Below are 16,385 nucleotides of genomic sequence, written 5' to 3' on the forward strand. Positions count from 1 at the left end.
CACTATATTTGAATAATTGTGACTTGTAACATTTTCCCATCACTTTTTCCAGAATGTCTACAAGATGGAGTATAACAAGAACAAGGCTAAGGGCTACACCCTGGGCCATGACACTCCACACAGCGCACACATGAAGAAGGTCAAGGAGATCACCAGCGTGGTATGTACTCTACACTCTCAAAATGGCTGCCTTCCATTTCACACATAACACAGCCACAAAGTCATAAACACCACCTATTTCTACAATTGCTCTTCTTAAAATCTTATTAACCACACTGCTAACCTAATGCCTAACCCTAATCTTAAATTAAGACCATAAAGCTAATATTTTCATGATTTTTTACGATGTTGCCAATTTAGACATTGTGGCTATGCTATCTAGTGGAAAGCCTTACGACCACATGTCTAAGATTTAGATGGAGGCAGGTACAGTCATATCCCTAGTTCTGTATCAGTGTGCTTTTCTCTCCTTTGTCTCAGCTGAAGTACAAGGAGGTATATGAGAGGAGCAAGGCCCAGATCAACATGGACCCTGAATCCTTTGAAATCCGCGCTGCCAAGGAAGCCTACAAGAACATCAGCAATGTGAGTCTCTCTCTTCCAGTACTCCTCACCTCCTCCTATCCATTTACCTCTGAATACCACTTCCGAATGAATGAATGAATGAGTGTATTAGTGAATGAAGTTGGCTTGTTAGGACCAGGTGTTATCCCTGATGTTTTCCACCCTTCTGAAATGTTTTTTCTTGAGGCAGAACCTTCACTCACTGTTCTGTTCCTGTATGATTTGTCTCCTTCCAGCTGGACTACAGGAAGAAGTACCAGGCCACCAAGAACAAGTGGATCTGGACTGTCGACAGACCTGACTTTATCCAAGCTGCCAAGGCCAACTTCCAGCAGAGTGATGTGAGTCATGCACAACAGATCTTAGTTTGTTTGTATGTTTTAAAAAATATATATTTTAGCCCACAAGGGACTCATCTTCTAAGAGTCTGTGAAAAACTATATGTGGAAGAATACAATGCTAAAAACAATAGTGACTTAGATGACTTAGCTACACACATAACAAAACACCGGCCCAGGTTTCTATACTGATTCCTTTGACATGGCTCTTCTGGTCTAACCCCTGCTGCATGTGTTGCTGTCCTCAGATTGAGTACACGTATGACAAGGAGATGATGAAGGGCTGTGTGATCTCCATCGTGGACGACAAGTTAGCCGTCCTGGCTAAGATGAATGCTGACTTAAGCAATGTGAGTAGTTGTTCCTTTACCGGCCAGACATCAATCAAAATAAAGCTGTTCTGTTCCATTCTGACACACGGAAATGAAATCTGAAGGTGAAGAAAAGCCTGTGTTAATTGTGGTTCTTTGTTCTGTCCAACAGGTGAAATACAGAGAGAAGTTTGAGAAGGCAAAGGGTCAGTATAAGACTGTTCTGGACACTCCTACTAACCTTCATGCCAAGTCAGTGCGCATTCTGGCATCTGAGGTAAGAAGCAGAAAACACCAGAAACATGATAACTACAGATACTTACTATGTAATGTTTATTACTGCCAATAAATGACTTTCCTTACTAACCTACAGTAGAGTTATTATAGATAGATCTTAAATGTCATAATGTGAACCTTAATTTATGGATGAACGAGGAATTTGTCACAAAATATCTCAAGAACAATTGTTATAATGAATGTAACTGTACAGTATGTTAATTTGGTTTGTACGGCGCCCAATCAGATTCCAGTCTGACACTAGTCCTTGGTTTTCTTTCTGTCCTCAGAGCAAATACAAGCTGGCTGGCAAGATGGAGCAGCAGACCGGACAATTCACCACTCTGCCCACGACCCGTGACACCATCCACGCCAAGGACATGGGCAAACTGGTCAGCGAGGTCAGTCTCCCCCATACCAGCTGTTTAGTTAGAGCTGGAATACAGTCCTGAACCTTAATTTTCAGATGTCTCGCACAAAGTGAATGAGACTTCCCAAGACTATACAGTCCTGAGCCATTTGTTACCTTTGACGTCTTTGTCTCCGCCGTTCTGTCCACAGAAACAGTACAAGCAGAAGTTTGAGAAGGAGAAGGGCAAGTCCAAGTACAACAACATGAGAGTGCCTCCCGATGTGCAGCACGCCATGGATGTAGCCAAGAATCAGAGCAATGTAAGTTAGTCACATTCCTCCTCTATAAAAAGACTGTACTGTATATCTCCTCTATTAAAGACAGTCAATAGTTCATGCATGTTTTATGGAATTGATTGTTATTAATCAGTCAGCCTATCAAATGCATTAATAAAGCCCTTTTACATCAGCAGTTGTCACAAATATCACTCTTTCCTCTCTCTCCATTTCTAGTTTGCCTACAGGCAGGAGGCTAAGGCCAAGCTCAACTACACCTCTGTGGCTATGCGCCCAGACATCATGAGGGCTACACAGGCCTCCAAGCTCGCCAGCAATGTGAGTGTTTAGTACACAGTGAATAGCCTACACAGTGGCGAAGCCTGTTTTGCAAAATTAAAGGGATTTTGTATTTGTTTACCTCTCTGAGATGAATATTCATGCTGTTGTTTATATTCTCAGCATGACGCCATCAAAGGCATCAAAACAATTCATATCAGGACAGTCTGTCTGTGCATTACCCACTGATGGTTTGTTAGAGGGGTTCGGTTAAATGTGTAAGACACATTTGGGTTGAATCCATTCATTTGTGCAACTGACGAGGTCTCCCCTTTCCCTTGTATTGTCCAGTCCACTCATGGTTTGTATATTGTGTCTGGTAGATTGGCTACCGTGAGAAGGCTCGCCAGGAGGCTGCCCATGGAGGTTCCCTGGTCCACCGTCCAGACATCGCTCTGGCCACTGCGGTGTCCAAGCTTAACAGCCAGGTACGGTCAACACCAAACCCTCTGAGTCTGAATTGACCAGTTGTTCCTTACACCTCGGGCTGTTTTCAATGTTTTTATTCCCCTTTATTTAATTATTTGTCCCCTCACAGTTCATTTTTCTATCATTTCATTGTCAGTTATTTTCTGCTATCAGAAAATATTTTTGGTTTTATTCACTGTCACTGAAGGTGTAAATTCAGCAGCCCAGATGGCATGCCTTTCAGTTCAGCTTCCTAGAGATCATGATTGCTTCATAGAGATCTATACAGGGGTGCAACTTTCACTGGGGACAGGGAGACATGTCCCCCCAACATTCTGAAATTGCATTTTTGTCGCCCCCAGTTTTATAATTGGAATGTGATACAAACCTAGGCAACAGGGGGATTTAGGACCATGCGGACTCCTCCGAGTGGTAGGGTAGGCTGCTTGGAGTGTTTATCCGAAAGGATAAAAACATGTTTTTTAAATAATAATTTTAAAAAAGTGATATCCCCCCACTTCTAAAACCAAAGTTGCGCCCCTGGATCTGTAGTATTGCTATAGTCTTTGCTCAGCTGTCCTAGCTAGTCTGTAGCATAGGTAGTAGTGACCTTCCATCCATTAGGTGCTTCTTTTGCCACCCTGCATAACTACCCATGTTACCCATGTCCTATTCTGTCCTTGTGAGCTCTGACTGTCTCCTATTCTCCATAGTTACATGTTAATATACTAGTCCTCTCCATTGTTACATGTTAATATAGTCCTCTCCATCTCCTCTCCATAGTCACATGTTAATATACTCCCTATAGTCCTCTCCATCTGTTAATATAATCTCCATAGTTACATGTTAATATACTCCCTATAGTCCTCTCATCTCCTCTCCATAGTTACATGTTAATATAGTCCTCTCCATCTCCTCTCCATAGTTACATGTTAATATACTCCCTATAGTCCTCTCCATCTCCTCTCCATAGTTACATGTTAATATACTAGTCCTCTCCATAGTTACATGTTAATATACTCCCTATAGTCCTCTCCATCTCCTCTCCATAGTTACATGTTAATATACTAGTCCTCTCCATCTCCTCTCCATAGTTACATGTTAATATACTCCCTATAGTCCTCTCCATCTCCTCTCCATAGTTACATGTTAATATAGTCCTCTCCATCTCCTCTCCATAGTTACATGTTAATATACTAGTCCTCTCCATAGTTACATGTTAATATAGTCCTCTCCATCTCCTCTCCATAGTTACATGTTAATATACTCCCTATAGTCCTCTCCATCTCCTCTCCATAGTTACATGTTAATATACTAGTCCTCTCCATAGTTACATGTTAATATACTAGTCCTCTCCATAGTTACATGTTAATATACTAGTCCTCTCCATAGTTACATGTTAATATACTCCCTATAGTCCTCTCCATCTCCTCTCCATAGTTACATGTTAATATACTCCCTATAGTCCTCTCCCCTGTACTGTCTCTCAGCAGGCAAAACTGTGTTGTAAGTCAGAGTTGTAGTGTTGTTACAGTGTTGAAACCACATCATTTCAAGCAGTTTTGCCTGCTGGGTCCATCCTTCCCTCCCTAATCCCCTATCTCTACTTGTTCCCTCCCTCCATTCTGTCGTGTCTTTGTTTTCTCACCCTGCCGTCTTACTGCTGCTTTGTAGGAGGAGTTGGAAGCCAGGCCCTCCCTCCACGGAGCTGCTTCCATCGATACTCCTCAGAGCCGCCACCTTAAGAAAATGAGTGCTCTGACTAGTAATGTAAGAAAGGAATACCTGAGACCCTGGGGCGGGGACCAATGGGCTGCAACTTCCTGCAACTTCCTGTCTGTGCCTTGTGACTTATTTTCTCCTTCTATTCAATGACTCACTGATTGATTGATTTCTGGGAGTGTTTGTTGGGGCACCTCTGCTTCCATAACTCAAGGACTCAGGGACATTTTTTCATTTCTGTTATGATTTGATCATCTTCCCTCCATTTTCTTGTTTTCATTTGACCTCCAGTCCTTTTTGTTTTGTTTCTCTTATATCTGTAGCTACCTTCTTTGTATCTCCCATCGCAAGCTTTGCTGGTCACCAAACATAGACAAGCATGGTGATGCAATAACTATTTTCCTTCAAGTCAATGATAAATATTAAATAGATGTTTATTTTATTTTTATGAGTTGAGTCAACATGTTAAAGGATAAATGTCTGAATCGCCGGGACATGTAGTCGATGTCTCTGTCTGTGGTACTGTGCAATGGGCTTATTGTTGTTGCATCATTCTACAGAACTACAGAATTATCTCTGTGCTATGAGGACTGTGTACATCCTGTAGCAAAGCTTATCTAAGGCATCTTATTCACAACAGACAGAGTTGACCCCTATGAGAACCATTTTATTAGTTTGCCAGAAGTTCTGTCACTGCCTTTTCATTTGGAGCATATTATAAATAGAAGATTGTTTTGCTAATTTCTATTGGATTTACACACTCCTCATTCCTCTCTCTCCCTCTTCTCTCTCTATCTCTCCCTGGTGTTTCTCTCTCTCCCTCTTTCTCTCTCTCTCTCTCTCCCTGGTGTTTCTCTCTCTCTCTCTCTCTCTCTCTCTCCCTGGTGTTTCTCTCTCTCCCTCTTTCTCTCTCTCTCTCTCTCTCTCCCTGGTGTTTCTCTCTCTCCCTCTTTCTCTCCCTGGTGTTCTCTCCCTGGTGTTTCTATCTCTCCCTGGTGTTTCTCTCTCTCCCTGGTCTTTCTCTCTCTATCTCTCCCTGGTGTTTCTCTCTCCCTCTTTCTCTCTCTCTCTCTCTCTCTCTCTCTCTCTCTCCCTGGTGTTTCTCTCTCTCCTCTTTCTCTCTCTCTCTCTCCCTGGTGTTTCTCTCTCTATCTCTCCCTGGTGTTTCTCTCTCTCCCTCTTTCTCTCTCTATCTCTCCCTGGTGTTTCTCTCTCTCCCTCTTTCTCTCTCTATCTCTCCCTGGTGTTTCTCTCTCTCCCTCTTTCTCTCTCTATCTCTCCCTGGTGTTTCTCTCTCTCCCTCTTTCTCTCTCTCTCTCTCTCTCCCTGGTGTTTCTCTCTCCCTCTTTCTCTCTCTATCTCTCCCTGGTGTTTCTCTCTCTCCCTCTTTCTCTCTCTCTCTCTCTCTCTCTCCCTGGTGTTTCTCTCTCTCCCTCTTTCTCTCTCTATCTCTCCCTGGTGTTTCTCTCTCTCCCTCTTTCTCTCTCTATCTCTCCCTGGTGTTTCTCTCTCTCCCTGACTTTTCTTCAGCTGGTTCCTCTCCTGATTAAGAGTACCTCAGACTCTCTCTGCAATGGGATCCCAGCATCTCTTTCTCCCTCATTTTCTATTTCTGACTACCATATATACTGTTCCAACAGCCTATATATGAAGTAAAAGTTCTGTGTGTACATTTGTTTCCCCTGACTGTTATGTCTTAATTGCCTTCTGGGGTTAGTTTGCTCATTGAAAGTGCTTATTTATTCATGTGTTATACCCACAGATGCATTATATCAAATTAGTCCTAGAAGGCAAACTATGGTTTTTGACTTCAAACGGTTATGTTGTATAACAAGGGCTAGTAACCGAGTACCGTAAGGAGTTACATAGATTCAGAAACTCTGGATTTGGATCCCTCTAAATCATTTAACTAACCATGAGCCCTTTTTATATTATGTGACCGAATACTGTATTCTGGTGTACTGTTTTTCTCCTCGTTAATCCTACTCTCTCTGCGTCTGATTTGATTGGCTTACCTTCCTCACAGACACAATCAGACTGAGACTAACACACACACTGCCGTGTGATATCCCTCCAGGTGCAGTACAAGGCCAAGTATGACAAGGAGAAGGGGCTCAGGCCAAAGTATGACATGAAGGAAAGTGTTGTTTACAAGACTCAGAAGGATGCACACCAGCTGGCTAGTGAGGTACGTGTTGCACTCACCCAAGTAGAAGTACCACTCTTTTAATATGATAAATACTCATTCAGGCTAAGAGGTCTTTACTCACAGGTGTTTATCAAAGATATACCAAGCAACCGGGACCAAGTAGTTCATGAGATGTACTATAGAAAACTCTATAATAATATATCTATATAATAATTACACTCTATTATAATGATTTATCTATATAATAGCTCTCTATAATACGATGATGTTCCTTTGTCTGTCTTCTCATCTCACAGGTGAAGTACAAGGGTGACCTGAAGAAGCTGCACAAACCTGTAACCGACATGGCAGAGTCTCTGTCCATGCAGCACAACCTGAGCACCAGCAAGCTGTCCAGTGACGTAAGACAATCTCACATAAGCCCTTGTACCACCGTCTTGAATCCCGGTAGTGTCATCATCACCATCATCCCGCGTTGCGTAACAACCGCCTTCTCAAAAACCAACCGCCTCGCCACGGCAACCCTCCAACCAAGTCATTCCATATCATTAGGAATCACTGGCTCTCCCTATTTCTCTCCCAGCAGGCACACCTGGTTGTAATGATGTCATTTCAACCAATTTACAACCAGAAATAGATGGAATGTAGTTGTAATGACGTCATTTCAACCAGTTTACAACCAGAAATAGTTGTAATGTAGTTGTAATGATGTCATTTCAACCAGTTTACAACCAGAAATAGATGGAATGTAGTTGTAATGACGTCATTTCAACCAGTTTACAACCAGAAATAGTTGTAATGTAGTTGTAATGATGTCATTTCAACCAGTTTACAACCAGAAATAGATGGAATGTAGTTGTAATGACGTCATTTCAACCAGTTTACAACCAGAAATAGTTGTAATGTAGTTGTAATGATGTCATTTCAACCAGTTTACAACCAGAAATAGATGGAATGTAGTTGTAATGACGTCATTTCAACCAGTTTACAACCAGAAATAGTTGTAATGTAGTTGTAATGATGTCATTTCAACCAGTTTACAACCAGAAATAGTTGTAATGTAGTTGTAATGACGTCATTTCAGCCAGTTTACAACCAGAAATAGTTGTAATGTAGTTGTAATGACGTCATTTCAACCAGTTTACAACCAGAAATAGTTGTAATGTAGTTGTAATGACGTCATTTCAGCCAGTTTACAACCAGAAATAGTTGTAATGTAGTTGTAATGACGTCATTTCATTTCAACCAGTTTACAACCAGAAATAGTTGTAATGTAGTTGTAATGACGTCATTTCAGCCAGTTTACAACCAGAAATAGTTGTAATGTAGTTGTAATGACGTCATTTCAACCAGTTTACAACCAGAAATAGTTGTAATGTAGTTGTAATGATGTCATTTCAGCCAGTTTACAACCAGAAATAGTTGTAATGATGTCATTTCAGCCAGTTTACAACCAGAAATAGTTGTAATGTAGTTGTAATGACGTCATTTCAACCAGTTTACAACCAGAAATAGTTGTAATGATGTCATTTCAGCCAGTTTTGTCCTGCTTTGCTTATCTAAGCCGTAGTAAAACAAAGATCAATAGTGAGTTAACCCTCAAGGACATCATCTGGTCGTGACCCCGAACCTTCTCACCTTTGACCTACAAACGTCCTCACATAACCCCTTGTTCTCCCAGTACTAGTATTAGAACCTGCTGTAACCTTCTTTTCCATGTCTTTTTTTCATTAATCTATGGTCTAGATTAGTCTTTTTCACACATCGTCTCTGTCTAGCATGTTATCGTGTGCAGAATGGATTTCTTCCTCATTTCTTCATAAAATCTAACTTAGTATATCATAACTTAGTCTTCTATAACCACTGACGCTCACAACTTTCTGCCTCACTCTCTCTTTTTTCATTTTCTTTCATTTCGTTATTTTTTATTCCTTTTTATTCCCGCTCGTTAACTTTTTATAAAATATTCTTGTTAAAAAACATCTATATTTAAATGGGTGGCATTGAGTGAGCTAACGACAGTGGCTCTTTTTCCCTACACCTTTGTACTGAGCTGTTTACTGGGCGCTGATTCCCTCTTAGTACCAGTACAAGAAGAAACATGAGGACATTAAGGGTCACTACCTCATGATTGCTGACTCACCAGAACAGCTTCATCACAAGGAGGCTTCAGAACGACAGAGTCACGTAAGTGGGCCAATGCATGGGACGACCTATGAACCAGTCCTATTGGCATCACCCGGTTTTAACTTCCCGTGTTTGAGATGTCAACTTCCTGTTTGAAAATCATCTCTCCAATATTACAATTCATCATGTGACCTGCGAATCTAAATTCTGAATTCTCCCAGGTTTCTTCTCCTACCTGTGAAGTCATTCAATAGTGGAACACTTTGAGAAATAATTAGTGTTTGTATTGTTGACTTGCAAAAACAGTTTTACTGGAAGTGTTGGTTGGGCTGTGTGTTATTATGTAAGTCATTTTTGAATGAATCCACTCGTCACACCATCCTTAAACCAAAGTGGTTTATACCGCAATCCTTATAAACTGGTTCCCGTGCTGCCATTCTGTGTGGAGTAATTTTGCCCTCTGGATGAGAAGGGAAAAATGAACTTCCCCTGGTTTAAGTGGAAATGATATCTGGACCAGAATTCACCATATTGAAACAAACCTGTGTCATAAACCCTGTCAGTGTGTTCTGAAGACACCTTGTTACACTGTTATGGTGTTATAGCCCAGTTGGTATCGTTTAGGCCTCAATGGTAACCTTAAATGGCCTATTTAGTCATATTTATTCAATAAATACATTTAGAAACTATGATATTGTGAATATATTTGTCTGACTCCTCTTTGTCTGACAGGTGAAGTACAAGGAGAAGTATGAGAAGGCTAAAGGAAAGGCCATGCTGGACTTCGAGACCCCCACCTATGTGACGGCTAAGGAAGCCCAGCACATGCAGAGCGCGGTAAATACACATCATATCGTTTCAACCCAATATCTAACTGTTGGTTCAGACAACCATTTTACTTTGCAGTATGGATTTTTGCTGATGCTCAGAAGAGAACACGGAACACTCAACTGTTTTTGCCTGACAATGTATCTGTACTGTATTTCTGGGGTGGTATTTGGAGATTCTGCAGACTGTTGTGTGTTCTTCATAAGTGTTACTACAATGTCTGTGAACTGTACTCTCCCTATGTGTAATTTGATGTGAAAGGTAAGCACTGGCACTAGCGCCCATAACAGATTTCTGTGGCACTGACACATGATGTACTGTAAGTTCAGAAATCCAAATGTTCCTCTGATGATCCAGGGTTAAGGTATGGTACTGGATGTCTGTCTGGTAGTCATGTTTCCCTGCTAGTGCACAGACAGACTGACGCAGAACATACTGCGTTGATGTAATTTAGGGAACATATTGATGGCTGAAGAAGGCTTGGCTCCTTACACAAAGAGCACTATTATACATGCACAAACACAAAAAGGTTTCAAATCTTATATTGTGTGTACAAAAACACTACCCACACCAGAGGTATACTGTGGTAATGTGTAAAGTAATACACCCCTGATTTGTTCTTAGTAAGAAAATTGAGGTGAAGCTTGCATTGTGACTGTGGACTTACTGCGCTTGGATGTTATATGTTGTATCTCAGCTGTGTCTGTCACTTGTCTTATCTTTGTGGCTAATAGAAAGACTATCATAAGGAATATGAGGAGTCCATAAAGGGAAAGAACCTCTCAGGCTTGGAGGTCACCCTTGCCATGTTACATGTCAGACATGCCACCAAAATAGCCAACGAGGTAACGAACGGGCATTTACCACCTCTTTCAACTCCTCTTCTCCTCCTCCTCCAGTTCCTAATTCCCCTCCTCCTTCTCCTCCTCCTCGTCCAGTTCTTCACTCTCCTCCTCATTCTCCTCATTCTCCTCCTCCTCTTCACCCACCCCTAGTAATCATACTAAGTCCCTCACAACCACCACAGCCCTCCTTCTTTTAATCCCACTTGTGACTTTTTCTTAATTGTTCTGTCACACCCAGGTTAGATGTGGTCAGCTTGCATGGTTCGCCACCTGAAGACAATACACTCTATGACTATTACACATAATAAATACACCCTTTTCCATGTTCATAGTATCATAGTAATGCTGCATGACTGTTTTCGTTGTAGAATTTGTTTTATTGTCATGTCTGCGCTGTCATCTATGTTGACATCCTGACTTGTTTAGTTCCCTCCATCTAGTAGGATAATACTACAGGAGGTTTGGTGCAAAGCAACCATTCCTCCATCTAGTAGGACACTACAGGAGGTTTGGTGCAAAACAACCATTCCCTCCATCTAGTAGGACACTACAGGAGGTTTGGTGCAAAACAACCATTCCCTCCAAAACAACCAAAATTCCCTCCATCTAGTAGGACACTACAGGAGGTTTGGTGCAAAACAACCATTCCTTCCATCTAGTAGGACACTACAGGAGGTTTGGTGCAAAACAACCATTCCTTCCATCTAGTAGGACACTACAGGAGGTTTGGTGCAAAACAACCATTCCCTCCATCTAGTAGGACACTACAGGAGGTTTGGTGCAAAACAACCATTCCCTCCATCTAGTAGGACACTACAGGAGGTTTGGTGCAAAACAACTGTCTGCATTTGTCTGCTTTGTCCATCTGGTTTTTCTGACTGGTTTGGCTTTGTAAATTAACCCTGTTTCCTGTGTTTGTTGTGCATTATGCCCTAATGAAATGTCGGCATGAGTGCTTTTGACAAAGAGCCTCATGAACAAACTGTCTTGTACCAAAGATTCTGTGGGTATTTATTGTCCTATTGTCTAATAAAATGGGATTGTTTTTTTTAATCAGGCTGCTTACCAAAGTCACCAATGTCTTTCCAGTGTCTAATTTAATAAGTCTATTGATCATAATACTTATTGTAAATAATAAGAATAATGTCCGATTTGGCAACTCAATATTTGTCTATACATGTCAACCAAAACCAGAACTGGTCTGTCATAATCTGAAGGCGAGACTTGGTGGCTTTGAGAATCGATGAGTGAGCGGTACTGCCACCTGAGCCTTTACCGTACCGTGTCCTGTCTGTGTGCCCTGCCTGTGTTACCCTGCCTGTCTCTCTGCAGCCTCTCTGTTCTTCCTTCCGCCCCGTAGAGAGATTACAGGAGGGATCTAGAGGAGGGGGTGAAGGGTAAAGGGCTAACTGTTTTTGAGGAAACTCCTGAGCTTTTGAGAGCAAGGAATGCCACTGCTATCCTGAGTCAGGTAGGACTGCTACAGATGGAACAGGCTTCTTCTCTAATCCCTCGCTCATCCCCCTCTTCCTCTGCTTCTTCTCCTCCTCCTCTTCCTGCTTCATCACCTAACTAACCAGGCAGCTGATTGGTTTTCTTCTTGGCTCTGGCTAATGACATTACTAATGTGTTTCCAACACAGTTGTGGAGCTAATAGTGTCGTTCCCCCAGCCTGGTCTCAGATCTGTTTGTGCTGTCTTGCTAACTCCAATGTTGACAGTGACTACAGGAGTTGGGAAGACAGCGCAAACAGATCTGGCTGCAGGCTAGTAGTTCCCCAGGTTAACCAGATAATATGATGTCTGAAACAACTTTCACTGAGATTCACGCTAAACCTTCTTCTGTCTTTCAGCTCTGAGTGGACCCTTCCTGTCTCACATCACTCTCCCTCACTTGTAACTTAATCCCACTATCTGTTCCTGTTGGTTTGTGATGCTAAGCTCTGTGTTCACGGTTCCCTAGGAGTCTCCTTAATCATCCCCTTAGCTGAAGATGTTTTAACCTGTGACGTTTCTGGTTCTGCAGCCCCTAAACCAATGTGACATAATATCCCGTAGTTATTTTGAATACTCACTATAAATAGTATTGTGTTTGACTTGACTGTGTGTAATGTGGCTGTTTGCAGAAAGAGTACAAGAAGGAATTGGAGACAGAGATCAAGGGCAAGGGAATGTTGGCATTGGCTACAGACACGCCAGACTTCATGAGGGCTAGGAATGCTACAGACATCCTCAGCCAGGTCAGTGGGTCAGGGTTTTTGGGCCAAGACACCCTTGTTTTGTAATATGTGCGTTAAGCCCACTAATTTCAAAAAGCATAATAACATTATAGCCATGTTTTTTTAGGTGATAACTACCAGAGTAGCATTTACTTGTAACCTAGAAGCTATTTCATATTGTCCAACTGTCTTCGTTATACCTGAGTTGCTGTATAGCTATTTTACATGTAATGAATGAACACTATAATCATAACCACTTTATGTTCATTGCCTTCAATACTGTAATTGTGTACTGTACCAAGAATACTGAACAACCACTCTCCATCAAAGCATGTAGATGTTATTTAACAAAGAGTGTGTTTCTGAGCTGCAGTTTGTGTCTCTCCTCAGCAAAAGTACAAGCAGACTGCCGAGGCGGACAGGGCTAGCTACACTAGTGTTATCGACACCCCTGACATCCTCCACGCACAGAATATCAGGAACATGGTCAGCCAGGTAAGAGGAACGCTCCAAACTACTATGGATGTCTATTAACTGTTTATGTAAACACTTCATAAACTATGTAGATACATTTTGCATCAATTTGATTCATATAGACTAATATGCTTTGAATACATTGCCATTAGAGTTGAATGACCAAGCTCTTATGTCTCTCTCTCTCTCTCTCTCTCTCTCTCTCTCTCTCTCTCTCTCTCTCTCTCTCTCTCTCTCTGTGTGTGTGTGTACTGTGTCCCAACAGAAAAAGTACAGGGAGGAGGCTGAGAAGTGCATGTCTCACTATGTGCCCATCCTGGACACGCCTGAGATGATGAGAGTCCGTGAGAATCAGAAGAACTTCAGCACTGTAAGTAGAAGCCGTTTAAAACCCTCCGTTCCATTTTAGAACCTTCCGTTTTAGAACCCTCCCTTTGGAACCAAGGCCTAGATTCCAGGTCTCAGGTTCACCATGCCCCCATGTCAGTCAGTGGCAGCAAGGTGTCTCTCTGTGCATCTTCAGTGTCTTGACTTCAAAGTATCACCTTCAATACTTTATATACATGTATATGTTCATTGTTTCTTTATGGATATCTGTTGTGTTTTGCTGTCTGAACTAAAAGAAACCAGCAGCATATGGACATTATGTTTATTATCTAGTTACCAATTCAGTTAAGCCAGGCTCAAGACTTTTTATTGTCGTTGGAAAGTACAGTAGCTAATTTCATAATTTAGTTTACACTGAATAAATATATAAATGCAACATGTAAAGTCAAAAAGAAAGGAGGACCAAGGCACTTGTCATATAATTAATTAAAATGCCTTTATTAGTATGGCATGTTCAATAGAAACAAAGTTTTTTTTTAAACGACGCGTTCCGGCTGCATGGCCTTCGTCAGGGAGTACAAAAAAAAGGAATACATGGTCCTCTTTTGAACAGCTTTTCCAATCAGCCCTAATTGGAAGAGGGAGTGGTTACACACCATCAAACTAACTATGGAGTACAGGAAGGATAACATTCACTTTTTGGACCTCGACATTAGTAAAAATGAGAAAGGTTGTTTGCACACATCAATCTTTAGGAAGCCTACAGATGGGAATACCATTCTGAGGGCAGACAGCTTTCACCCCAAAAGGCTAAAAGAGAATATTCCATATGGCCAATTCCAAAGAGTCCGCAGAATTTGCGATCAGGAAACAGACTACAGTGTCAAATCTGCTGAATTGGAGAATGGCATCTTGAATCGGTGCTACAGCGTTCAGGTCCTGAAAGATGCCAGTATAAGGGCTGGATTACTTGACAGAGAGAACTTTTTGCGAAGGGGAGTGCCTCATGATACATCAGAGAGAGTGTATTTTGTTACAAAATTGTGTGGGCAAGCAGTTTGCTGATGTCAACATTGAGAACAGAGTGCCCCATGGTGGCGGTGGGGTTATGGTCCAGGCAGGCATAAGCTCCAACCAACACAATTGCATTTTATTGATTTCTATTTGAATGCACAGCGATACTGTGATGAGATCCTGAGGCCTATTGTGAGGCCCATTCTTTTAAAGGTATCTGTGACCAACAGATGCATATATGTATTCCGAATCATGTGAAATCCTTAGATTAGGGCCTAATGAATTCATTTTAATTGACCGATTTCCTGTTGCGTGTTGCATTTATATTTTTGTTCAGTATATGTAATAACAGAATGGCTTATTAGATACAGTTGAAGTCGGAGGTTTACATACACCTTAGCCAATACATTTAAACTCAGTTTTTCACAATTCCTGACATTTAATCCTAGTAAAAATTCCCTGTTTTAGGTCAATTAGGATCACCACTTTGTTTTAAGAATCTGAAATGTCAAAATAATAGTTGAGAGTGATTATTTCAGCTTTTATTTCTCATCACATTCCCACTGGGTTAGAAGTTTATATACACTCAATTAGTATTTGGTAGCATTGCCTGTAAATTGTTTAATTTGGGTCAAATGTTTCAGGTAGCCTTCCACAAGCTTCCTTTAATTGGATGAATTTTGGCCCATTCCACCTGATAGAGCTGGTGTAACTGAGTCAGGTTTGTAGGCCTCCTTACTCGCACACGCTTTTTCAGTTCTGCCTACAAATTTTCCATAGGATTGAGGTCAGAGCTTTGTGATGACCACTCCAATACCTTGACTTTGTTGTCCTTAAGCCATTTTGCTACAACTTTGGAAGTATGCTTGGGGTCATTGTCCATTTGGAAGACCCATTTGCGACCAAGCTTTAACTTCCTGACTGATGTCTTGAGATGTTGCTTCAATATATCCACATAATTTTCCTCCCTCATGGTGCCATCTATTTTGTGAAGTGGACCAGTCCCTCCTGCACCCCCACAACATGGTGCTGCCACCCCCAAGCTTCACGGTTGGGATGGTGTTCTTCGGCTTGCAAGCCTCCCCCTTTTTCCTCCAAACATAACGATGGTCATTATGGCCAAACAGTTCTATTTTTGTTTCATCAGATCAAAGGACATTTCTCCAAAAAGTACGATCTTTGTCCCCATGTGCAGTTGCAAACCGTAGTCTGGCTTGTTTTATGGCGGTTTTGGAGCAGTGGCTTTTTCCTTGCTGAGCGGCCTTTCAGGTTATGTCGATTTAGGACTCATTTGGCTGTGGATATAGATACTTGTACCTGTTTCCTCCAGCATCTTCACAAGGTCTTTTGCAGTTGTTCTGGGATTGATTTGCTCTTTTCGCACCAAAGTACGTTCATCTCAAGGAGACAGAACGCTCCTCCTTCCTGAGCGGTATGACAGCTGCGTGGTCCCATGGTGTTTATACTTGTGTATAAACCCCCATGGTGTTTATACTATTGTTTGTACAGACGAATGTGGGACCTTCAGGGATTTGAAAATTGCTCCCAAGGATGTACCAGACTTGTGGAGGTCTACAATTTTTTTTTCTGAAGTCTTGGCTGATTTCTTTCGATTTTCCCATGATGTCAAGCAAAGAGGCACTGTGTTTGAAGGTAGGCCTTGCAATACATCCACAGGTACATCTCCAATTGACTCAAATGATGTCAATCAGCCTATCAGAAGCTTCTAAAGCCATGACATCCTTTTCTGGAATTTTCCAAGCTGTTGAAAGGTATTTAGTGAATGTGAACTTCTGACCCGCTGGAATTGTGATACAG

At 41.6% G+C, this 16,385-nt stretch overlaps 1 protein-coding gene across 1 annotated transcript in view; it reads left to right on the forward strand.

The window, feature by feature from the left end:
* The window catches only part of LOC135547595 (nebulin-like), a 94,792-nt gene that overhangs the window by 71,091 nt on the left and 7,316 nt on the right, over positions 1-16,385 (forward strand). The window contains exons 107-124 of the mRNA XM_064976739.1: positions 53-160; positions 481-585; positions 801-905; positions 1,151-1,252; positions 1,386-1,490; positions 1,780-1,890; positions 2,051-2,161; positions 2,354-2,455; positions 2,779-2,883; positions 4,538-4,633; positions 6,663-6,773; positions 7,031-7,135; positions 8,817-8,921; positions 9,594-9,698; positions 11,895-12,005; positions 12,660-12,773; positions 13,143-13,247; positions 13,492-13,596. Of these exons, the coding sequence (XP_064832811.1) occupies positions 53-160; positions 481-585; positions 801-905; positions 1,151-1,252; positions 1,386-1,490; positions 1,780-1,890; positions 2,051-2,161; positions 2,354-2,455; positions 2,779-2,883; positions 4,538-4,633; positions 6,663-6,773; positions 7,031-7,135; positions 8,817-8,921; positions 9,594-9,698; positions 11,895-12,005; positions 12,660-12,773; positions 13,143-13,247; positions 13,492-13,596 (1,911 nt within the window). The remainder of the gene's footprint in view (positions 1-52; positions 161-480; positions 586-800; positions 906-1,150; positions 1,253-1,385; positions 1,491-1,779; positions 1,891-2,050; positions 2,162-2,353; positions 2,456-2,778; positions 2,884-4,537; positions 4,634-6,662; positions 6,774-7,030; positions 7,136-8,816; positions 8,922-9,593; positions 9,699-11,894; positions 12,006-12,659; positions 12,774-13,142; positions 13,248-13,491; positions 13,597-16,385) is intronic.

The sequence above is a fragment of the Oncorhynchus masou genome, chromosome 10, assembly GCF_036934945.1.
Source record: "Oncorhynchus masou masou isolate Uvic2021 chromosome 10, UVic_Omas_1.1, whole genome shotgun sequence".
In the NCBI taxonomy this organism is placed as follows: Eukaryota; Metazoa; Chordata; class Actinopteri; order Salmoniformes; family Salmonidae; genus Oncorhynchus; species Oncorhynchus masou.